Source organism: Lissotriton vulgaris, chromosome 5 (assembly GCF_964263255.1).
Source record: "Lissotriton vulgaris chromosome 5, aLisVul1.2, whole genome shotgun sequence".
Lineage (NCBI taxonomy): Eukaryota > Metazoa > Chordata > Amphibia > Caudata > Salamandridae > Lissotriton > Lissotriton vulgaris.
Window position 1 is genome coordinate 1,585,700,174 of NC_141693.1, and position 24,471 is coordinate 1,585,724,644.

Below are 24,471 nucleotides of genomic sequence, written 5' to 3' on the forward strand. Positions count from 1 at the left end.
CTTGCCTGCCTGGACGAACTCTAGGAGGATATGGCGCTACTGCTAGTTGATACAGAATGGGCTTTCAACTCGGTGCACAGGCCTTTCCTGCAGGCAGTCCTACAAAAGATGTAATTTGGCCATAGACTCAAGAAATGGGTATCACTTCTGTATACTGACTTATGAGCCCAGGTCAGAGTGAATGGAGCCCTACCACAGAAATTTACCATAGAGCGAGGGACGTGGCAGGGGTGCCCACTCTGTCCATTGTCGTTTGCTCTTGTGATCGAACTCTTGGGGAAGCTTATTAGGGTGGACGCCAAACTGGATGGTCTGAAGAGGAGAGAGGGAACGTATGATTGCATCTCCCTATACGCCGACGGTATGCTCCTTTTTCTGTGGCAGACCATGAAGACGATTCCATGGCTCATGGAGATTCTAGCAATTTAGAGGGACACTTCAGGGCTCAGGGTGAATTGGAGGAAATCGGCACTACAAAGCGGCAAGTTTTACCTGTGGCGCAGTGTGTTGGTGACCAGCTGAAGACTGCCAGGAGGGACTACAGTGCCCAGCAATCCTTGCATTGAGAGGGGGCTTGTTTCCAGCTGCCTCCCCACCACCAGCAGTAAGAAGTGGCAGGTTTTACCAGCAGCATGGGACGCAGTTTGTTGGGGACCAGATGAAGACTGCCAGGAGAGATTACAGTGCCCAGCAATCCCTACATTGAGAGGAGGGTGCCCACTCTTGTCAGTAAGAGGCAGGGCAGGGTCTACCCACTGTTTCTGGGACATCTGTACCAGTGTGGGTAAGACTCTGACAACCTTCCATTCTGTGTGACTTGCCCCTCTGCAGCTTTATTTTCTTGGAGTTGCACCTTGGCTACTGCAATTAGGTTCCTGGCGTATTATCACATTTTCCTACTGTAAAGGAGCCGAAGTGAGTTTGGTCGTGTGTTTGGACCCTACAAATCTTGCCCTAATTGAACTCTCAGACCAGAGTATAGTTTCACTTCACTTGGTTTATCTAGAGGCGTAAGGAGAGTGGGAATAGCTCTCGGACCACCTCTTCTTTCTGTTGTTTAGTCCGTGGGTCAAGGAGCCCTAGTCGCTGGGAAAAGACTGGGTCACACAGAAGTCTTCTAGTAGCAGCAGATGGGACACAAGCTACTTATTGTATATTAACTATCTCATAGAGCTGGTTAGTAAAAAGGACTGATTCTTTTTTTAGGCCCGTGGCTGTGGAAGTTAAAACGATTGCACTTGGTCGATTAGGATCGCGGACGGACTTGCGTCCGTCCGCGACCCCAGAGCAGGAGGGAACCTCCGCATGGCATGCAGTGTTCCCTCCTGTGCAATTAGGATGTGACCGCCACCCTGGCGGTCACATCCTCTATTTTTAACATTGCGGCGGGTGCAGCTTCAAGCTGCACCCGCGGCAATGTTAAAAATTCACTCATTGCATTTGCATGCAGAAAGAGGCAGGCACCGCGCGGTGCCTGCTGCTTTCTTCCTGCAAATACAGGGGGGTACCATAGGTACTCCCCATGTGCACCCCCCACGCCCCCTTCACCTAGGGGGTCCGCAACGGGCCCCCGCAGTGAAGTTCCGTATGCTTTTCCACGGCGGAAAACCCGCCGCGGAAAAGCATAATTTACTGGCCATCCTAATATGGTGGACGGTGTCTGGAAGACACCGTCACCATATTAGAGCTTTTCCGCCGCGGTTGTAATCCGACCGCGGCGGAAAAGCTGCAGACGGAAACCAGGACCCACCAGCCATCCTAATGTGGCGGTGGGTCTTTGGTCAGTCCGCTGCGGTTTTTCCGCATCCTCGGGCCGGCGGTGGCTTCCGCCGGCCCCGAGGATGCGGAAAAACCGCAATCATAATGACCCCCTTAGTGTATGCATGTGGCCATAAATTAGTCTATTCACTGTGTGGGACTTGAATACATTTTTGTATTGAACTAGTATGTCACCCAATAGTCTCTGTAACAAAGCGGTAGCTGGGGAAGATGTAAGTTGAAAATTCTTCCTAATATTGGGTTTTAATTGTCTGAATTAAAAAATTGACACGTAGTTAATCAGGCTATCATCTATGCTACCTTTAGCTTAGTTAGTTGATAATATTATAAATTGTGTTTCTAGGACACTTTTGCCCCTAATAAAGGGGTGTCTTCCTCTTATTGTAAAAGGGATGTGTAAGAGCAGTTACTATCACAATGGAAAAACGGAACGCGTCACAGAGAAAGCAAAAAAACAGTAGAGACATGCAGCGTAAAATTGCAAGCTGGACAAAATAAATGTACTTTTGGAAGAAGTAGAAGGCCTCTTAGCTACTAAGGTCACTAAGGTTAATGGGAAATGTAGGAAAGTAGGATCTGCTTCTTATGATTCACCCCACTTTTTGCTTGATGTTACACTGTTTTGACTGGTCTGACTGGGATCCTGCTAATCAGGAACCCAGTCTATCTGCTTTCTCCCTAAAACATTATGCCATGTACTTTGGTCACTCCAGAATGGATACTGGGGTACCCTTATACGTCCCTAGTATATGGTACACATGTACCCAGGGCATAGGTACCCCAGAGGCCTCCCATGGGCTGAAGGATGTATTATCCCACCCAAGAGAGGCCATGCAAAATGGAACTACAGGTGTGCCATTACAGTCTGTGTAAACTGGTGTTTGCACCACTTACTTTAGATATAGGTTCACTATATTTATAAGGTCACTACACTTAAAATGTGTAAGTCACCAATATAGCGGGCCTTAACAATCCTGAAGGAAGGGTGCTGGGTTTTACGTGAGAGGGTGCCCCTGCATGAGAAGAGCCCCTCTGCAGCCTTCGGAGACCATTTTCCTAGGTTGTCTGTGACTCAGCCAGACATATAGGTAGAGGTGCATTATAACCTTGCGGTAAATGCTATCTCGAAACTTGTTGAAATAAAACATGTTGTGTTTGGTATCAAACACCTTGGAATCATACCTCCACACCAGTAACCGGTGTGGGAGGTATGATTCCACCCTTCTGAAGCGAGCGCCGTGGGGTCACTGGTCTTTTCGGTGCCAGCCTCTCGACCCGATCAGCACAAAAAGGATGTTGCCGACCAGAGACACATTCCTGCCCTCCTGCTGCTGAACAAAGCTCAAGCAGAGGAAGGCAGCACAATAGGCATCCTGTTACAGGGAGGTGTGACCAAATCCCAAACAGAATTTAGTGTTTGAGGCTGGGTGAGGGCATAAGAGTAAAGTTGGCGGACCCAGAGTGGGGTACAATTATAGATCGATTTCACATAATTCCGCTGCAGGAAACATGGGCTCTGGAACAAGTGTTTAGATCTGGGTACATTACTTTAGCATCAAATGTATTTCCTTCAGCTGCGGGAACACCTTCAGTTGGGCTGCTGGTATGGCTTACGATGGAATTGTTTCCTAAAGTAAAACAACTTCTATTTAACCTGTAGAGATTTACTGGGTGTTGCTATTCCTACATGTCCTACACTGGGGGTCGAGTACATTGTAATGAGATATGTTTACATTCGTTCTATTCAGACAAACCATTATTCAGGGACAGTGACCCAACTATCCCATATGATTAGGTCCATACATCATACCCATTTTAAAATTATTGCAATTCGTTATAACACAACATTGCCTGCGGACCTTATCCCGCTTGATTTGATTGAGCAACTTCATGGGACAAAGTAGTTCCAGCTGGCGACACAGATTATAGGGTAAAACAGTCTAAGATAGTTGATCAAATTATTGACTTAATCGCATCCCATGACCTGAACATTGTGAATGGCTGCACTAAGTCTGACTGTCCAGCTCGTCCAACTTTCAAGCGGTGTTTGTATACTAACAACATAGATAACATTCTCAAGGATCGCCTCCTTTGGTCTTCTTTGATCGACATGGCCGTGACACCTAGAAGTGACAGAGACCATGAAGCACTGTGAGCTAATTTCCATGTCGGATCCCTTACAAACTTACAAGCACTTTGTCCTACGTTATCTACAAGGAGAAGTGATACATGTATAACAGAAGGAATGTGAAATGGGCTACCTTAGTGGAAGATGACAAAGTGCAGTCACAAATGTATACTCTCTGTTCAGAAAATGCCCCCCTTTGAAAGATTAGATTTGAGTGCTATTAACTTTGTAGACCTTCACTGTAAATTTATGAGGCAATTACAACTGCTCCTTACTAAGAATAGGCGAACGCCCCTAGATGGCATACAGGTGCCTGCAGATATGCCAAAATGGAAATTACTGAAGCTGCAAATTGGGGGATCGTAAGCAGATTTCCAATGCCTGTAACGTCTATAAAGCACAATTATTAAAGGCAAAAAGGGAGTGGGAGGAAGAGCCTTGGGAGAAACCTACTTAATCCCTGTACAATAGGAACACCTAGGAGTTTTGTGATCTCATAGCATCCGGGAATTTTATAATAGAAAACCACCGGGATACAGTGGTTCAACCCACTGTTTAAGAAGCCCATTCCACCAAGTTATAGAACACGTGGTCAAACAACGATGCCCAAGATTCTGAGGGAGGTGTCATAGATCAGATAGGGCAAACGCCCAAGACAGTGGCTAGAGAGATCATAGCACAAGGGATGGCAAAAACTGCACAGGCATTGCACCTATTTAAAAGGGAGAAGGCACTCGGCCCAATGGCATTCCAGGAGACTTATTTCAGTCTTATCTTGAGATATGGGTACCTCATCTGAATGTATCCAGTAACACTATCCTGAGAGGTGAGGACAACCCTCCTCCCGCATGGAGTACTTAATGTTCCTATTCATAAGAAGGGGAGGAGGGTTGTTGTATCCAACTAGACCCATCAGTTTAACTGACAACAGCCAAAAACTATTTGATAGGCAGACTTTAATCAGACTCCAAACTTGGATAACAGAACATCATAATCCAGAGCATTGCCAAGCAGTGTTTAGGGTGAAGTTTAGTTCCCTGGGCCAGGTATATTGCTTCAAGGCTTTTGGTGGAAGTATGTTGTCCTGAAGCAGGACCATCTTTATGCTGCCTTCAAAGATATGAGGACAGCACTTGACCTGGTTCCGATGGAAAACCTATGGGCTGTGTTAGAGTCATAGGGCATCCCAGAAGACCTTAGTGGAACTTTGACAACTTTACACTCTGAATCATATGCCCAGGTCAGGTGGAACATGGTTGGGGACCTCAAATCCAGGATAAATATTAACATCAGGTAAGGGTGTGTGCTGGCCCCTACACTCTTTAGCTTATATATAAATGGAGCAGTAGAATGGCTAGCAAAATGTAATCAATACACCCCAAAATCTGAGGGCATGAACGCCCCTATTTAAATTTTTGCTGATGACATGCTTTTAATATCTCGAGCATCACCTTTTATCGCAGCTGCTCTTAAGACTACTTTTCATATTTTTGCTGCGCATGGGGTCTTAAATACATTCAGCAAAATTTAAAATTATGGTACTAAAACCCCCTCGCTCCTTTGGAGGTATAATGAGTATTGAGGGGACAACGATCGGAGCGAGCAAAGTCCTTTGACTATTTGGGTTTAAGATTGTCTGACAACATGACCTAGGCACCACAGTTAAGGAAAAGTAGAACGATTCTGCTCCAGAGGGCGATGGCCGAAGGGAAACAATACAAGGCCAACTCCAGTGGAGCAGTAACCCCAGCTCTGGAGGTCTACAGCGCTACAGGCTTGTCAGGGGCAGTTTATGGTGCAGAGCTTTTGGATGCACATATATGTCTTTGCTCGGTGCAGCTGAAAATCAATTTATTAGGACTCTTTTTAACCTCCCAATATGTACCCCTGTTACTCTACAGTGATTCAACCTAGCATTAAAAAAGGTTGACCATGTGCTTCCATTAGAACTTTTAATGTATTGGATCAGAATCTAGAATAATCCTGAATTTGAGATTTATAGAAAAGCTTTAGAGGAGATTCTCTGTTTGGATAAGAGAGTTCGTACCACTGGGCTAAGGAAGATAAAAGTTTTGTCTGAGTTTCTTGAGATGGAGGAGGTAATACTCAATAATTATAAAAAGGCAAAGAATGTTACTGTAAAACTGAAAGAAGCTCATTGGGAATGTATGTTGGAATAGACATGGAAAGACCAAGAAGTGCGGAGCATAACCAAGAAGTTTTTGAATCATAAAAGTGGCCTGCGCTTTGAGCCTTTTCTGGGCAGATTACACCCAGCTCAGGCTAAAACTTTGTACATTAAGTTTAGAATTGGCACTTTGCCATTATTTTTTTTTTTACTTCTACATGGGACAAAAACATCCACTCAACTTCCAACTGTTTTTTTTGTTTGCAGTTGGAAGACTGATTTGCATATGGCCATGTTTGAACTGGGGTGGCAAAGTGGGTTAAAGAACGGTGATGGATTAAACCCAGATCTGTTGACTGGGTGTGAGTGTTTGATTGGCTCAGATGCTCCGTCCATCACCACCCCCTTTTGTACTGCTTTGTTCGCCATAAGTGGGCAGTGTATGCTCAGACGTGAGTCCCTTGCTCACTCTACCACTGGATTCAAGCAAGCCTGGCTGAAGACGGCTGTAATGCCAGCAACCGGTCCTAGAAATCTTGTTTCCGGTCCAGGGAAGGCATGGCTTGGCAGTTCGGGCTGGACTGTTCCCATGAGGCACAGGGTCAGACTGATTTGTATATGAAAAGGTAAAAGTGCCTTCAAGGGAATTTATTTTAGTATTTATTTTGTAATTTGTGATAGCTTTAAAAGGATGAATTCATGATCCTTAATGTGAACAAATCGAGTACTATTAGACTCTAATTCAATGTGAACTCAATTTTAACAGGACACAACATATAAACAAAACACGAGGTGTATTAGAAAAATAGATTTTTATCAAAAGGAATTTTAAAGGGTACACTTCATATACAGATAAGTAAACAAACAAAAAATAGGTTTGTGGGTACACACAGAAATAAATCAATACGTGACTCAACAGAACCTAAAAGACATCTATCCCCAGTCACATTGAATAAAACAAGATAGGGATAAGATGTAGGGTGACCCTACATCTTGGGCCATTATTGCCTCTTCAATTGTAAAAATAACTGGAGGAACTTCTTCCCTATCCTGGGTTGCACTTTTATAACCCACAGCTTCAACAAGACCCACCTCTTTGTCTTGCTTTGAGTATAGTTGATTGAGTATAATTGACTAAAGTATTGTACCCATGTATGATGGTGCATGTAGAAATCTTAATCCTTTTCTGGGGATTTAGTATCATTAGCTAATAGATGCCAAAATGCAATGCCATATTTCAATGAAGCTGCTTTGGCCAAGTCGTGACATTGCTTTTCCTCCAACTCGCTCTTTGCCTTGCTTTAACAGTTTTATATTTTTTCTTCCTTTGACAATATTAGCTTTGAGACCACTTTTTACAGTGGCCATCAAGTTCTGTCTAATTTAATTTAATTTAAGAGCTTATAAAGTGCAGCAATCATCCCCGGAGAGGTATCTCCGCTCTGAGGTAAATCGATGCCAGGGCTACAGACAGTTAAACTACAAAGAGTTCAGTTTGCAGGAGCTTGCTGTAGCACAAATGATCATCACAGTATGGGGTAGTAAATTCCAAAGCCCTGGGGCTATATAAGAAAAGGCTTTGCCTCCTGAGCGAGATTTTTTCACATGTGAAATAGTGAGGAGATCTCTCATACATAAGACTCTGCTCAGCTGGTAGGGAATATGTTTCTGAGCTCAGTGGCTAGGTCCTTTGCCATTTAAGGCTTTATGGACAATGCAACACACTTGGAATATAATTCTTAGGCAGATGGGCAGCCAATGGAGTTGTTGTGGGGGAGAAGGGAAGCCGTTCTGTGCAACCTGTAAACTATTCAACAGTGATTTGTTGGCTGCGGCCAGAATCGCATTATAATAGTCCAGGTGATTAATACCCAGTGCCTGAACTAAGGTTTTACATACACCTAGAAGAAGGAGGGCGAAGACTCTGTGCAACAAGCGCAACATGTAAAAGCAGGTCCCAGAGGTAGCCCCAACTTGGTTCTGCATAGACAGTGTCTGATCTAAGTACACACCTACATTTTTAACCACTGTCTTAGGGATGGGGGCAGTGCACAAGTCCGCTAGCCACCAGTCCCTGAACCAAAACCTCTTGGCATTACAAAATAACAATCTCCATCTTACCAGCATTTAGCTGGAGGTAATGGTTCATCATCCATGTGGATATAGCTTTCATGCCCTCTAAAAAACGAGATTTTGTGGTTGAGGAATTTTTATTAACTCCTTCGACGCTCATGACGAGCTCAGCTCGTCATGATGTACACCTCCATACACTCATGACGAGCTGAGCTCGTCATGAACAATGGGGAATCTCAAGTTCCAGCACAGGAGGAAAATAACACTAGCATCGATGGTGTTAAAAGATATAAGCAGTTCCGTGGAACACACAAATGTCATGCTTCTCTATAAATGTACCCCAATCAGGGGCAGTCAATTTAGATTTTTAGCCTGGAATGTTCCGTGATGGCAGCTTAATCCCTGACTTAATTCCCTTGACTATGGAATGGGGAAGGAGCAACATATAGCCACCTCTTGCTTGCCTTTGTTCGCGCCCACTTGCATAATTGTGTCAACCTTAGGCGAAATGGGTTGGCTGGTGATGTCAGTAGTAGTATTCTTATGTTATGTTAATAATAGTGGCACTTCCTCATATCAGTCATTCTCCACGGGATCTACTACTGAACTGAGCTCAGTTGTTTAATGAGATGTTTTATGATTTGCGATCGAGATAGGGTTCTTCACTTTCTCTTAAAGTGTGATTTATTGTTGGGAGATTAAGCTTAAATTGTATATGAGATCAAGTTGGTGGTGAGGAACGCTGACCTAAATTCACTAATCCAAGGGCAAATTTCCCATTGAGCAGTTCTATTTAATCATGGTGCTCATCTAACAAGAATCATCTTACAACAAGGAGGTCAGATCTAATCAATGAATAACAGTACAGATGGTACCTTATCCAGTGTGTTACTTTACACTTTAAAGAATCATTTGCTTCCTTAACCCTTAAGATTAGTGACAATGACTATGTACACATTATTTCTAGTAACTTTTTGGGTGTCATGTTCCCTAATTTGCCCTCCTGTCCTGCCCCATAATTGTGATTGGTGTCTCAAATGAATATGTGTAGGATGGTTTCGCCTCAACCATATATACCCTGCAAAAGACCCTCCCCCGATTATTTTGTTGCAGCAAGGGTGAGTAGGGGTTAACCTAAGACCCCCATCTCTGATATTCTCCTACCTCCGAATTATGCCTTGCTGGTTGTGCGAGAGGGTTATGTATTTGTGCTGTAGCCCATTGATACTGAGCTCTGCCCTGAAAGCTATAGCTCATTGCTTGGGGTTGGGTGACCACAGTATGGTATATGGCAGGGCCAGTTTTATAATATGCAACAGTCACTTCCTCCCCACCTTAAATGGTCAGATTAGCACAGTCTCAACCCTTACATAGCTCTCATCCCCTTTCCAGTTGCGATGACCCGGAACCATTCATTCTATTTGACAACAAAATACCCCGATTATGTAATTGGCCCATTACTCCTTTAAATTGTACAATAGTCTCTTTGAGTATTTTAGTTTCTTCATTACAATTACAACCCATGACTTTGTGCAACATGCACAGCTGATCCTTTTAAATCTCTGATTAAAGAATCTCCTGCAGTTCCAGATTAAGTCAAGAGGGGTAAAACGACTGGTGCAGATCCTTTGGAGATTCATTACACAGCTAGCATAATCGCCATGTTTCTCTGCATGAGTTATGTCAATCTACTGTACTACCTTCTTCCTATTAATAGATCCCGAATTGCTGCACACACTACTCGAGACCTGATTCAGTAGGCGTGAGTAAGATGACTTGCATAAGGTCACAGGTTTATGTCCTTTCTAGAAAATATCTTCTACTCTTTGTCCTGAGGTGGAACAATCCATAGTTTTCCCTGTAGGTAGGATAAATTCAATCGCCTCAATCAAATGTGCTTTTTTCCTCTATAGTGCAATTCTCTGCGGCGTGGCGGATCAGTTTTTAGGTTGAGCCTGAGCCAGCGCGCATGCACTGCTCTGCGAGACTTGTTGTGGTAGAGTAGCGAATAGAGCCCCCTCCCACTCTCCACCCATATTTGCCATTGGCTTGTGTCATTGTCTTGCCTAAATGCTAGCTTCTGATTCGTCAAGAGGCTTGTTAGTCCCTCCTTAAAACCGTCTCCTCTTCATTTGTCACCTCCCATGGCAACTGGCCTCTTTACTTCGAGTGCTACATGCTCTTTAGACTGTGAGCACTATTTCTTTAACCCCTTCGATGCTCATGATAAGCTCAGCTCGTCATGAGGCACGGTGCTCATGTGATCTTGACGAGCTGAGCTCGTCATGACCACACCCAGTTCTATTATGGCCCAGCACAGGAGAAGAATATCTCAAGCATCGATGAGGCTAAATGAGGTTCTCCTACTGCAAGCATGATGTGCTTTGGTGCCTTCTTTACTCCCTCTCTCCCTCCTGTTGTCGTGCCTTCTCCAACACCCTCCCTCCCGTTGTCCGTGATGTCTACCATTTGCAATTAAATAGGTCTCGCGAAAATGCAAGACCTATTGCATTGCAAATGCTTGTTTTAACTTTTTGTCCCCATCTGTGTACTCTCCCGAGCCTTCCTCTCTCCCATTGTTCTCTTTTCACAGGGTACATCTGTTTATCAGTTGATCATAAGCTATGAAGTGTGCTCATCCTTACTGTTCTGAGGTATTCTCTTTGCTATCAACTAGTATAAGCTCGCTCTCGAACGGTAGTTGTCAGAGGGAAGGCCAAGCCTGGGCTTAGATGGGCTAAGACGGGCCTGGGCATGGGCCAGAGAGCATCCTGCACCGTGGGGTGCAGCAGCTGATATTAAGTGCTCGCTGGCACTAACAGCCTCCTCCCTGCCTCACGAGATGCTGGTCCTTGTAGTCCTCCACGTCCCCGGCAGAGGCAAGCAGAATGCTGTAAATAGCGTTCTACAGGCGAGCGGAGAGCATCATTCATTGTATGGTTCTAATACCCTAGGCCATCTTTTTAAAATGTGTAGAAGTAAAATGAATGTATGCTTGAACGTATTTTTAAGTTTGTCTATCGTTCAGTATACATGTGTCTCTTACCTTTTGAGGCCACAGTTCTCAAGAACAATTTCTTCCAGGCAACTTGTCTTGCTGATCGTGTGCAGGACTTGATCAATGACTTCTGAGCCCTGCAAAGGATGCAAACCTGACACTGAATAAAGATCCAGGCGGATAGCAATCGGTAGCTCACTGAACAGATGTAGTATGGGTACCACAGTAAATGACTCACATCTTTGGCGAAAAATTTATAGAGTACGTACATTCAGGAATAAGAAAGAGTGAGATGAAGTGGACTCATTTTTATTTGCATTTTTGATTAGATATTGTACTAACAGTAACATTGGTAGACTGTCATGAGCTACAAAATACAGCGTTTCAGTTTGAAAATAACCAGCAGTTCACTCATCACATCTTATCATAGATGTGTTAGCTCGACCATTTAATGGTGCGCAATGCAACAATCCGCACAACAAACTCTCAACAACGTATTAAGTTGTTTTCCTGGAGGAGCAGCTATTAAGCTCAATGTCAGCTTACACCATAGCATGTAAACGGATGAATGGGAGGAGTCTGGTGGCCAGCCTTCAACAGTATACAGGCTGCTGCGCCTAGAGATAAACTATGCGGGTATTCGGGATACTTTGGGTAAGTAAAGAACCATACCCCCTATAACTAGACATCACAGGGCTCTTCTGGAGTGGAGGCATATAGGGGTGCAAGGTGGCGGAGAGCTTCATCTCTACCAGATTCTTGGAGCTAAAGAAACATAACATCACTGATTTTGACTCTCAAACTAAAAGATGCAGACAAGTCAACTCCTACCATGAAGTGCTGGGCAGGTAATCTTAATACGATCAGTTTATCACCTGATCAGTCTCTCCATAAATCCTAAACTTCGTGTCTCTTATAATCAGAAACTCTAATGTGTAACTGTAATTTCCAGCAGCTTATTACAAAGTCCTATTGGCTAGTCCTTGCTGCTCACCGACAAACAAAAACTGAAATGTTTACTTTTCTCTGATAGCTAAACACATTAGATTATGTCTGTGCACGTGCGGGGTCCCCAGTAACATTTTCTCTTGACAAAAAGTATTACATTAAAAAACAAGTTTATAGCGGGCAAACTTGTATTAATCTTGTTTTTGCTCTTATAAAATACAATAAATAGCAAAGTGAATGCGACAACAGCTAACAGACAGCCTGGAACAAACAATTCTATATCCTATGAGGCCTAACAGCATTGGACCTAGTCAGCTTTCAATTATGCTCAGCAGCTTGAAACTTATTTCCTTCTCTAATGCCATATACGGTCACTCCTTCACATTTGCACAATGTATCTTAATTAAATGGTACTTGTATTCTATTTCTCGTTGTAATGCACTTTTATCATTTGTACTTGTTTAATTATTTTAGTCGAAATAAACCAATGATAATTAATATTCTACAGATTAAGTTGAAATTACAATACTGCTACAAAATATTGTCTGCAATTTTCATTCAGGTGCTATCACTGATTATAGAATTGTTCCTTGACGGGAATCTGCTTTTATAATTCCTGAAATTAAATATTGCCTAGTAGGTCTTGCGGCCGACTACGAGTTGCTCCACTCTCTAGGGGCTCAACACAGTCCTATCGAAATTGATGTCCCCCCACATTTAAACCCATGCACAAATAGGTTCTACAACACATGTCATAGGAAGTAGCATATGCTCTGGCTACTGCATCACAGCTCTTAGCATTAAAGAGCCTTACAAGCGTTATCATCACATTAAGGTTGCCCTAAGATCTCACTCACCCTGTCTACATTCTAAAGTTGTTTCACACTTCCACATACTTCAACCTATTTTACTTGCAACCTTTTTTTCAAATCTATCCTCCTCAGCTGAAAGGTCCCTTAATACTTTGGAAAAAAGGGCCCTGGGGTACTATGTCGACATGACAAAATGCCTCAGTGAAACTGAACAATTATCTATTAACAGCATATGACTGGTTTAATGGGTATCCACAAAACAAACCTTAGCTACATGGATAGTTATCAGATCCCATTTCAGCTGCCACAGTGGCCACTGCACTGGTCTCTCATGGTAGGGTAGCTGGGGCACTCAGGGCAGTAGTACATGTATACCACCATGCAAGGAACTTGTCTGTCCCAACAGTCAACATACATATTAGGCAAGGTCACATATATATATCTTAATACAAAATGCACATGCACACGCGCACACACACACACACACAAACACACGCACCCACACACCCACACACTCTACTTTGAATCTCACAAAGAAACATATGCATGCATGCAGGCAGACAAACACAAACATTCTCTCTTCTCTCTCTGCTTTTTCTCTGCTACTCATCTATTTAAGATTATAATTCTGGACAGAGCACCATGCTGGTGAACATAGATTTAAAGAAATACTTAATCTCATCACAAACTGCCATCTGAATATCAACTAACTATACTGGGAAAAGGAACATTGTTAGTGGAACAAAAAGGGTTCTGTATTCACCATAAAAGCATCTTCTGGACATTGAGCTTCAGGAAAAAATGGTGTCATATCTATTAGAATATTTAAAACACAGGTATGTTACTGAGATTGAAACTTTATAGCTGTACAACTTTATAACACCTCATCAACTGTCCTAATTTATTTATTTCGATGTGATTGGGAGTGAATTATACATTTATGAAGAGAAAGTTTGACACTTGAATCAACATATATCGCTAGCATGAAATCTTCTTCATGTGCAAAACCCTACATTATCATCGGCATATTCATGAAGCATTCCCAATGGAAGCAGGTTTAGACATCACTGCCCCTACCAATGGGTACACAAATAATCCGTGCAGCAACAACAAGGAATGGCTCCTGATTAGATGAATGAGTACACGAATGCCCGAATACAAAAAACGTACACAAAATGACAATAACTAGAAAAATAGGAGCTAAAAGACACAGGCATTAGAATAAGAGTAATTAGAAAAATAAAGGCAACGTAGAAGAAACATGATAGTAAGTAGGGAGCAAAGTGAGGAAGAGAGTGGGACATAAAAGATGGAGTATTTCATCAAGATAAACTCCTGACTGTTTACAGCTAGAAAGGGTCCAACAGTGCAAGAGGATTAGAACTGGAAAAAGGAAGGAGTATGAAAGAGCAACAAAATAAGCATAATGCAGGATATGAGCCAAATCAATGAAACACGTGCTGAACGCTTGCCGTGGAGAGGCAAGACAAACAGATAAAATAGAGCAATTCATTTTTGCAAGCTTGCACGTAAAAAGCCTAGAGGACTCATATAAGATGTAGAAAACCCTTAAAGAACTTACCAGTTTCAGATCTTTGCAGTACAGCTTTGTAAACCACTGGTTGTACGCCAAGGAAGCAACTATGAGTGCCAGGTCCCTGTAGAAAAGAAAGTGCAAGAGGCCTGGTGAGACAGAGGCATCATGGTTTAAAAACTGTAACCATGCTACTTGAATTAACAAAGGCAAGAAAGGAAAATATGAACACACCACCAACTTGCAGTGTTTCACTATCTCTTACCAGACTAGGAACATGAAGGGCCAATCTGGTGACAGCCTCAGCATGTCTTCAAGCCCCTTTTACTGTGAATACCGACCAGAGACACAACCGGAATACCTCCTTGCACACATACCCAAATGTGAGGGACCCGTATAATAGCAGAGTTTAAGTAACTCTTTATACACTAACACTAATGCGAGGAACCTATCCATATACACAGTTTCACCACCATGTCACACCGTAACTTAAATGTCCAAGGTATTGCTTGATGGCTTTGTTAGCTGTATGAATAGTCTTGATCCATCAACTAATTATAGCAAGACTCAGGTAACTGTTTTGGTCCCAAAGGGGACCAAGTCTAGACTCTTTTCAGATGCAGGACCACAAGTTAACTAAGGTTCCAACTTTAAGATATCATGGGGTTGATTTTGACAATCGCTCCTCACGGGGACCATTGCGAAAATCAAAACGACTGTCCTTGTCTCGCTCTGTAGTTGCTATTTTCTTTTTTTCCTCAATATCAGGCAGTAGACCTTCAGGTGCCCTGGTAAAGATATATCAAGCCAACTCGGTTACTGCAGTCCTATACGCAGTGATGTTTGGGGCTACATAGATACTTCGGAGCTCCAAGTGGAGGAGAATTGCTTTTGCAGACATCTACTGGTGGTTCCGATACCCACCCCTGCATTCATGATTTACAAGGAGCTGTGTATGCCCTTTCTTTTGAATATTATGCTGCACCCCGTGCTTAAGTGGTTCTCAATTTCGATATGTCCCGAGAGCCACTTTAACAGGGAGATAATTTCGGACAGCATATTATAGCTGTTGGTACAATGTAGCACGGTTTTTGGCCTATCGTTCTTACTCGCATGTTTATCCCTATAAATACATAATGAGCTGCATATCAGTAGATCGAATTCTTAATATGCCTTGTATTCTAATGATGTATTGTCTACTGTTATGATACTGAAATGTAAGCAGTATGGATCATAGGATGTAGGAAAACGTGATAATAGGATTAATGTATTGATTTAAATATTTTATAATTTTAAGACTGTATATTATCCCATGAAATACTGTTTTTATTATGTACTTTTATGGTCTTATTTTTGAAGTCTGAATAGAGATTTTGAATAAATGTCCAAGGTCTGACTAATGACTAAGCCTCAACCACTCCTCAAGTATTGTTAAGGAGAGATCATAAAAATGTAATCCTTATGTAAGGGGTTTTCCAATTCCAGAGATTCAATGCCTCTTCAACACCCTGACCCTAATATGTGGCATCCATTCAATGACAGAGCTTCCAAGCCTTCTATCCCGTTGGCCTAAAGTAAAAATCCAATTGGATGACAGAATTTCAACATCGGTGACCAACTCTAACACAGATTGTCATAAATTTGAAAACAACAGAATATAGAGTGTGTGTTCCGAACCTGCATTCCAGATGGCTGAAGTCAAGAAGGTTAAATTCCCTGTTGTCTTGGGAGTGGTAGATAGTGTCCACATCCTAAACAGAAACAAAAGATTGGTTGGTATACAATACAGTGTAAACCAACAAGACACTGAAGCCATCAAAGAAATAAATCATTCAAGTGCAGCCACAAATGACAAACAACAGTAACTAGCGTCTGTATACAAGGCTCTAATCTGTACAGTGCAAATTCACACACGGAGCATGCGATATGCTTATGCTGTCAAAAAAAGAGTCCAAGGACGTTCAACTCACCATTATCAACTTTTATTAGATAACCACACAGTCTATTAGAAAATCACGGCGGGTGGGAAAAGTGATAACTGGTTCAACATTAGGGATTGCCACACTGCCAAATCTGGGGTATCAGGCAATCGAAAAAGATAGCTCAGCTCAGCGGGTGGCTGCCTCGTATGAGCCATCGTAAAAAGGAACAAGTGAAGTCAAATACTCATCTCATTGCATTAGCAACATACCTCTGCTAAAACACATGTACTCAATAAATGCTTGGCACCTAAACCCAACTCAAGACATAAATGTATATAGCAAAGGACAGTATTTAACTCAAGTGAATAGAACCTTAATAAACATGCCACCGAAAACAGAAAAGTTACCATACGAAGGGAGAAGGATGTTGCCAAAACTAAAATAAAAGGACACAAATGAAACAAGCATTTACAATGCAACGGTTTCGCCTTTGGAAAAGTTAGAGCTATTGGCAATGTAAATGACAATGCCATTTATTTATCGGTTTTCAAAACCAACACATAAATAAAAATGTTGTCATTTACAATGCCAATAGCTCAAACTTTTCCAAAGGCGAAACCGTTGCATTGTAAATGCTTGTTTATTCCTTTAGTTAAATAACTATACTCTGGGGTTTGTTATTTATTAGGTGCAATAAGTAGCACCTATAACGAGTTTCTGAGGGATACCATGCACATTTTTACCTTCTAAATTGTGGCATATTTGCCCCGCCTAAATTCAACAAAGGGAGAGCTATTTAACACATCCGGTAATTACCCAATGCACTAAATATCAGCCACCTCCTAATTCTGAACTCTTTGCAAACGGGGGTTTACGCACAGGTTGGGAACTCTGACTCACTTCTAATCGGTGCCTTCGTGTTTCAAAGGAACTACTTCAGTGTCTGCCACAGCAGTCCGGAAATATGTTTGTCTATAGCAGGAAATCATGCAGGTGGCTGTGGGAAAAGTGGACCTTCCACAAAATATTGGGTGTACAGTAGGCGACTATATCGTCAGTACACTGGAAACAACTTCTTTCTTCTGTGCTGTTCCCTTTTAGAAAAATCACATACCAAGAGAAATAATAAAAAAAAAAAATTAGGGCATAATGCACAGCACTGGTTGTGTGCCATTTAATATCCTGTTAGCCTTTTGTGCCGGGGAATAAAATATCATCCTTATTGATTTACGTGGTATGCCAAGGTGGTGCCTTGATGCGTGCGCAAAAGTGATGGCTTTTCAGCTTGAAGTTGCACATACAAGATTCCTCCTATTTCATCTCCATCTCAAAAAGTGGTGTCTCCCTAGTCCGTTCTTTCCTCAAGTCTGTGGATGCTAGTGCAGGTGCATTTGTGGCTCAACCAACTGAAGTCTTATCTAGTACACGGCCAGGCTCAGCAATTTGTGAGCACTGTATTTAATGCTCACTAGTCTTCTCATACTCTGAAGCTTCAAGAGAGCCCGATAGGCCTGATACCTTCCAAGAAAGCACTGGCATGTCCGGTCACCTCAGAACAGCGTGATATGTTCAGGATTGTGGGCAGACCCTCGCGCATCACATGTTCCACTGGGGGGGGGGGGGCCAGAAACCGAAGCCTTCAGGAAGTGGTGCTGATGTCTCTCAGCTGGGCCAGTCTTCGCCATTGGCTGGACCCAGTACTCTTGACAGATGGGTTGGCTCTGACCACTCTGGTTCTGCACATTTCACAGGCAGGGGCAAGAATGGTTCTAGGCCACGATTTTGCTCTCCTCCATCCAGGGTCAATAGATTGGTCTGGGTGCATGATTTGATGCAATGAGAGGCATCTTGTGGTGTGGCCTCCTTCATCCCCACAATTGGCATTTGAGGCAGGAGGAGGGTACAGCAATAGCTGCAATTGGCCTTCTGTCTTCTTTCGACTTGGCAGACATGATTGTCTGCTCTCCTGGGGCACACATGCAGCAGCGTGTAGCTCCGTTCGCTGCAGCTTACACTTGTGACACATACATGAACAGATCTGTTCGGCTCTCTGCTGCTCGGCCAGGTTGAGCCTAGGTGTTTTTACCTTTGTTTGAGGGGGTCCAGATTAAACTCTCCAACAAAATGAGATGGATGAGGCAAGTGTTTGGAAAGTTCAGTCTGAATGGGGTATCTCTTCGCAAAGAATTGCGGTGCAAGTGAGACCTGGGCCCTGTAGAAATTGCGGTTTATTCTGCACCTGAAAGAAACCTATCACCAAAGTCAATTTAAAAAATAAAAGGGGTTGCTAGCAATGTTCCCTCTAATTTTTTTCGTCTGTGTGTGGCAGTGTAGTGTCTCTGTGCGCTGCAGCCACGGCTATGTGCGCCAAGAACCAGACCACGCGTGTAGGTGCAGCGCCAAATATCACTTCGAACATTTGATCAAAAAAGTGAAAAGCCGGTGCATTTCCACACATACAGCACCATGTTAAGGGTCTCAAGGCAGGTTTGCTATTTGGATACACACAACATGACATGAATTGGTTATACAGGCAAGTACACTTCGAGTTTATAAAAGCACAAGACTCCAATGGTGGCTGGACCTTAATGTCACCTCAAAAGCAGCCTCTTCATCAAGTTGGACAGTTATGAAAAATATTCTATCTGCAATGTTTTGACCAGCAACCAACTAAAGTTTCAAGATTGGCATTAGAACAGTCAGCATTTCGAGGCCGCTGACCTTGCAGTGTGATTGGTTGTCAGATGTAACGTATCAAAATACGGCATAGTGAGCAAGTATAGAACAATCCTTGTCCTTTACCTGAAGGTGGAAATTGGTCACATGTTATAAAGTGCTTCCTTGCTCAATAAATGAATGAATACATAGGGGGAAAAAAAATCAGTCCTCAGCCGTGCTCTATTGAAACAAGGCGCGCACCAAGCCCAAAAGCATGACGCGTGCTTTACACGTCGTGCTTTTGGTCTTGATGCATTTCTTTTCTTAATGGAGCATGGCTGCGGGCTGATTGTGGGCATTTGTGAAAGTATTCCTGTTAATTGCAGCACAGTCATGCGCTGCAAGTAACATAAATATTTTTACAATGGCTCACAATCAGCCTGTAGTCGTGCTCATAGCTGCCACGGTTTCAGATTGCCATGTGTGACTTTTTCATAATTTCAATGTAATAATGAGTGACATTTCAATAACTATGAGTGACATTTTCTCGCAAACAGAATCATGCAATGAATATGAGGGAAATATTTAAATATAAGAAATTACACCCTTTTGAGGAACGAGAAACTCTAATATCGTAAAACTGTTGTAATGGTACAGAAATGGAAGGGAACAGTTACTCACAGCTAATCCTTGTGAAAAAAATACAGTTTTGCAAACATGCGTGGGTCATGTAGTTGATAGCTACTATAAAAGGAGTCGTTTTAAGTTCCTCTCTGACAAAGAAATGTGTCCAGGCGCTTTGAAAACCCAAGTTTTGCTTAAAATACAATGCTATTCCTGCTGATAGCGCTTGTATGAGGCCTGCAGACCTTTTCCTCAGACTCCTCTCAGGCGGGATGAGGAGAGAAAGGCCCATTAAGCGGAAGCTGGCACCCCATCTCGGGAAGGTGGGTGAGTGATTGCTTCTTCCACCAGGGTTTGTTCACAGTCCAGACTGCCCCAAAGTTGCTATGGGAGGCCAACAGCCTGCCCTCTGGAAACTGAGCAATGCAGGCGAATGTGTCCCAGTTGGCTGGCGAGCTGTCGTGAGCCCCTGCTTTGCCTAAACCGCCCTCCCTTCCTTTTTGGAGCCAGACTGCAGGTGCGGAGTTTCCGCTTTCGGAGAACAGTGGGGCTCCCTCCATTCTCTGCCTTGTATGGTACCGGGTCCTGGCAGTGAGTGTCACGGCAGCGCCGGCTCAGCTGCCTTTTCCCTCTGCTTGCTCCAAATCGTGACGTAAAAAAAAAAAACTGCAGCAAAGCACAGCAGTGCAGCATGGCCACAAGAAACGGCAATCTTTGCCTATAAAATTAACATAATTATCTACAAGCAAGCAGGCGCGTGGTGTGCCTATGTAATAATCGGTGGTGAAACAGGCCCGTAATTAATAAATGTATCGTGCCACACTGGCTCTAACAACTTTAATATCATCATACCTGGCTACGTTGGGCATTTCCTGCGTCGAGGGCCGGCGGGAGGCAGTGCTGGCTGGCCTCTGGCAACCCAACTTGGACCCGCACCTAGCATTGAGCAACGACGGCCACCAGGCATGATTGAGGGCCACGGCTCAGGAACATATATTTGCAAAGAGAGTCAGGAAAGTTTTCTCTGTAGCTACTCCGGTTCGTGGCTCAATAAGCAATTTAGATGTTTGCCGCCAGTTTAGGATGCAAATTTATAATTCAACTGCGTCGGGCGGGCAGCTGCAGCAGGATCCGCTCCATTAAGAAAAGACATGCACGAAAGTCGAAAAAGAATGACGTGTCGTGCTTTTGGACTTGCATTTCTTTTCCTAAAGGAGCGCGGCTGGGGGCCGAGTGTGGGCCATTGTGAACATATTTATGTTAATTGCAGCACAGGACGGTGCCGCAATTAAAGAATATATTTTCAGAAAGGGCCACACACAGCCCCGGCTGCGCTCCATTATGAAAGGAATGCAGCAAGCGCAGGAGCCACTGCTTGCAGAGGCTTCCTGCAGACAGGAAATTACCATATTTCGCACCGCATTTCAAAAGCGGCGGCGCGATTGCTTTCCTAACGATGTACTGTGTGTGCGCGCTCCACACACACCACTGCCCGCTCGGGGGAACAGCTTCCGCGCACCTTAGTGGGAACATTGCTAGCATGTGAACCTGCTCAGGGGTGGCTCAAGACATCACGGGGTGCGGACGCAGCTGGAAGGAACGAGTACTTACATCAGATGAGGGATGAGGTCGGCACGGAGGACATGCAAATCAGCGGCGGAGATCCGTGTCCATATCGGACATTAGATCATCCGAAAGGCAGTGTTAGCTTTCATTTCAAAATTTCATAACACCAACTCTGACTTCCTCCATGGCTCTTCGACAAAGTATCGTGGCTCCACAGCGGCAATGTCAGCCCCTTGCCCACAACTAAGATCGCTTCCATTTTAACCCATTTGCCCGTACCTAAAATGACAGAGCCTGGCCCCGCCTCCCAATCATTTCTACCGTTGCTGTCTGAGTACAATCAGCCTGAGTTATCTCGCCATGGCGGAAGCGGCCGGATCCCTGGGGATGGATTTCCCTCCGCCACCGGCCGGGATCGAATGTTCCGCCCAACTGATGAGGGACTTTATTGCTCGGCACGGGGCCGAGGGCAGGCGGGTGGTACTGGTGACCTCCGGCGGTACCAAAGTGCCCCTGGAGTCCCGCACTGTCAGATTCTAGGATAACTTCAGCAGCGGCTGGCGAGGCGCTGTGTCTGCAGAGAGTTTCTTGGAAGCCGGTTATGCCATGATTTTTCTGCACCGCCAGCGCTACATTAGCCCCTACAGCCGGCGCTTCGCGGCGCTCAGCTGGCTGGATGCGCTGCGGGTGGTGCCGGGGGACGATTGCTGCAGCAGGGTGGAGGCCGAGCAGAGCCTGCTGCCGGGGATCGTGCCGGTCCTGGAGCGCTACCAGCAGGTGCGGCAGGAGGGCACTCTGCTGGCCGTGGACTTCGGCACTCTGTCCGACTACCTGCACTTGCTGCGGGCCGCAGCCGAGGCGCTCAACCCCCTGGGTAACTACGTGCGCTGAATGCCATGTTACACAGTTAGTCTGTTACTGACCCATTCACAATACCACCCGCCTCAGGACACTAAATAACCACCAGCCCTGTGCCAGTCTAGGGGTCCCACTTTTCTGTAAAAGAAAAAAAAAAGCACCGGCAGTTTGTTTACGTTTTCCAATTCAGGAACAGCCATGAGTTGGTATGTGAAAAATAATTTGTGTAACAATGTCAGGGTTGTTTTGTAACATTGCAGTTGTCAGTTACCGTTAATTCAACATCATAACTCACGGTACAGTCCTCAACAGCGGGAGGGGGGGGGGGGCGGACACGGACAGCGGGAGGCAAGTCTGGAACAGAGCAACAGGTCGTTTCGCGATTCGGGGGCGTGTTTGCGTGCTCTCCCCTTCCCATTGGCTGGAAGGTAAAATTCCAGCCAATGGGAAGAGGAGAGGGCGTGACTTAAAAAAAGACACGGAAACGCCCCCGAATCGCGTCAAGGCGGGCCCTGAACTCAGTGACGCTCCTCTCCTCCAATGGCTGGCCAGCATTTACGAGGCCAGCCAATCGAGAAGAGGGGCGTGTTCAGGCCCCCATACTAGTAACAAAAGATTTCGGCTCCGCCTACCCACTGCTTAAGCAGTGGGACGGTAGCCGAAACCTAAAAAACAGAACGGTACTCAACCTAGGGATTGCACCTAATCCAAACCAGGTTGTCAAGGAGTCAGAAAAAGAACTAGCAATTGAATCGTGGAGTTGCCACCCCAAGGTATCAGGGCATCACAACATGACTAATCTCCAAAAACAGAGGGTTTGTATTTCCTTAAACATGGGTATCAGTAAACTAGAAACAAGTATTGGTCTGCACTTGGTAAACTGGTGTGATCGGCAAACTGTTTTCATTTGCTGATCGAAGCAAACGGCACAAAAATAAGAACATCTCCAAAACGTTCAGCTTAAACATGGCAAGAATATGTGTGCACTAAACATTTTAAATATTAAAATATTGAATCATTGCATATCATTTTAATTGCACAGTATGGGTATTTCCTGCCAGGCTGGTGCTTACAACTAACTGGTATGGACACCGGCCAATGCATATCACAGGACAATATAAACTTTATTGGTGCAAAAAGGCACTATTTGCTTTGAACTGCTGTAAACTGAAGACAACGTTTGAACATACAAAGGTGCCCAACAATGAGCATATAATAAAGCATGGTAAAGTGAAGTATTGGCCCATCAGCCCTGGCACTAATGTGCACTTCTCTTTAGGAGGATGTGGATACGATAAGGCAAAATCCCACTACTAAAAGGCACGAGAGCTACTGGCTAAATTGGGTTGACCCACTGCCACATAATTATGATTTGTAACCAATGAGAAGCAAACAGCCAAATGGGTGGAAAGGGCTGGTTCAAAGCCAATGTTTGTAAGCATTAATGTATGCACTTTGTATTTATGAGTCTTTTTAATTACATGATGTTGGTGAAGCAGCTAAAGCTATCTCTATGCCACACCTAAAAAGGGCCTTTACACAAATCAAGAGGTTAGCAGCTGGGCTTAAGGGTAGTAAAAAATAAATAGCTTTTAAATGACGAAGTCAGCCTCTTGACCAACCAGTGTATGAGCTAACTAGAAAATAACAAGTATTGCAACTAAATTAAAAGTAAGCAATTTAACCCAGGATCTCAGGGAACTCAAATTAATCATCAATACATAGCACAACTGTTAACAGTTACACAAGCCCCAGGCTGCTGTGTAACTCCCAAAAAAAGACCACTAGTCAACCCAAGGAGTTTATGACTCACCCAAACCAGAGTATCAAAGAAATGGCAAACAATCAAATACTAAAAGCAAGAGGTTAGTAGCTCATCAAAACAGTGATCAGAAAAGGGATCAGTACTTTAACTAAAGTGTTCACCCAGCCATGACTACCAGGGAACCTGTTACAGGACCAGCAACTACAACATACAGTTTGCATTTCACTTAGCATATAGTGCCAGGGAACACATTTTAGGACTATAATTCAAGTCAAGGTGTTAGTTCTACCAGCCACCTCAGGGTTATTTTGGCTCAGAACAAGAACCAGCACACAAAGGGGCTGGTGGAAAAATCTAACTCAAAGTCACCTAAAGAACCTCGGATCAAACCTAAAAGTTTATCCTTGGACCAAATACTCCATCGTAGCATAGCATTTTCTCTATTTAATTACCTGAACTTTCTTCATCTCAGTATACTCCCACTAAGAATACTTGATAAAGTCCTTTGCTTCCATAAACTGTGTCCTTAGGTACCAAAGGATGCATGTTGTCACAGAAGTACATATGGATAATGAGAGATAGGAGACTGGTGGAGGAAATTTAACAAGATATGTGGAATGCTTTGAATGAGAACTGAAGAAGGATCTACACAGATGATAAAAGGGAGGTCTTGAAGAC

At 43.8% G+C, this 24,471-nt stretch overlaps 1 protein-coding gene and 1 pseudogene across 1 annotated transcript in view; one reads left to right on the plus strand and one right to left on the minus strand.

Moving 5' to 3' along the window:
* CARMIL3 (capping protein regulator and myosin 1 linker 3) overlaps positions 1–24,471 on the minus strand; it is a 1,161,278-nt gene that overhangs the window by 704,678 nt on the left and 432,129 nt on the right. Inside the window, exons 8-10 of the mRNA XM_086923677.1 lie at positions 16,078–16,151; positions 14,449–14,524; positions 11,155–11,243 (exon numbers count right to left, since the gene is read on the minus strand). Coding sequence (XP_086779803.1) covers positions 11,155–11,243; positions 14,449–14,524; positions 16,078–16,151 — 239 coding nt within the window. The remainder of the gene's footprint in view (positions 1–11,154; positions 11,244–14,448; positions 14,525–16,077; positions 16,152–24,471) is intronic.
* Positions 21,531–22,061, plus strand: LOC147716742 (phosphopantothenate--cysteine ligase pseudogene; annotated as a pseudogene).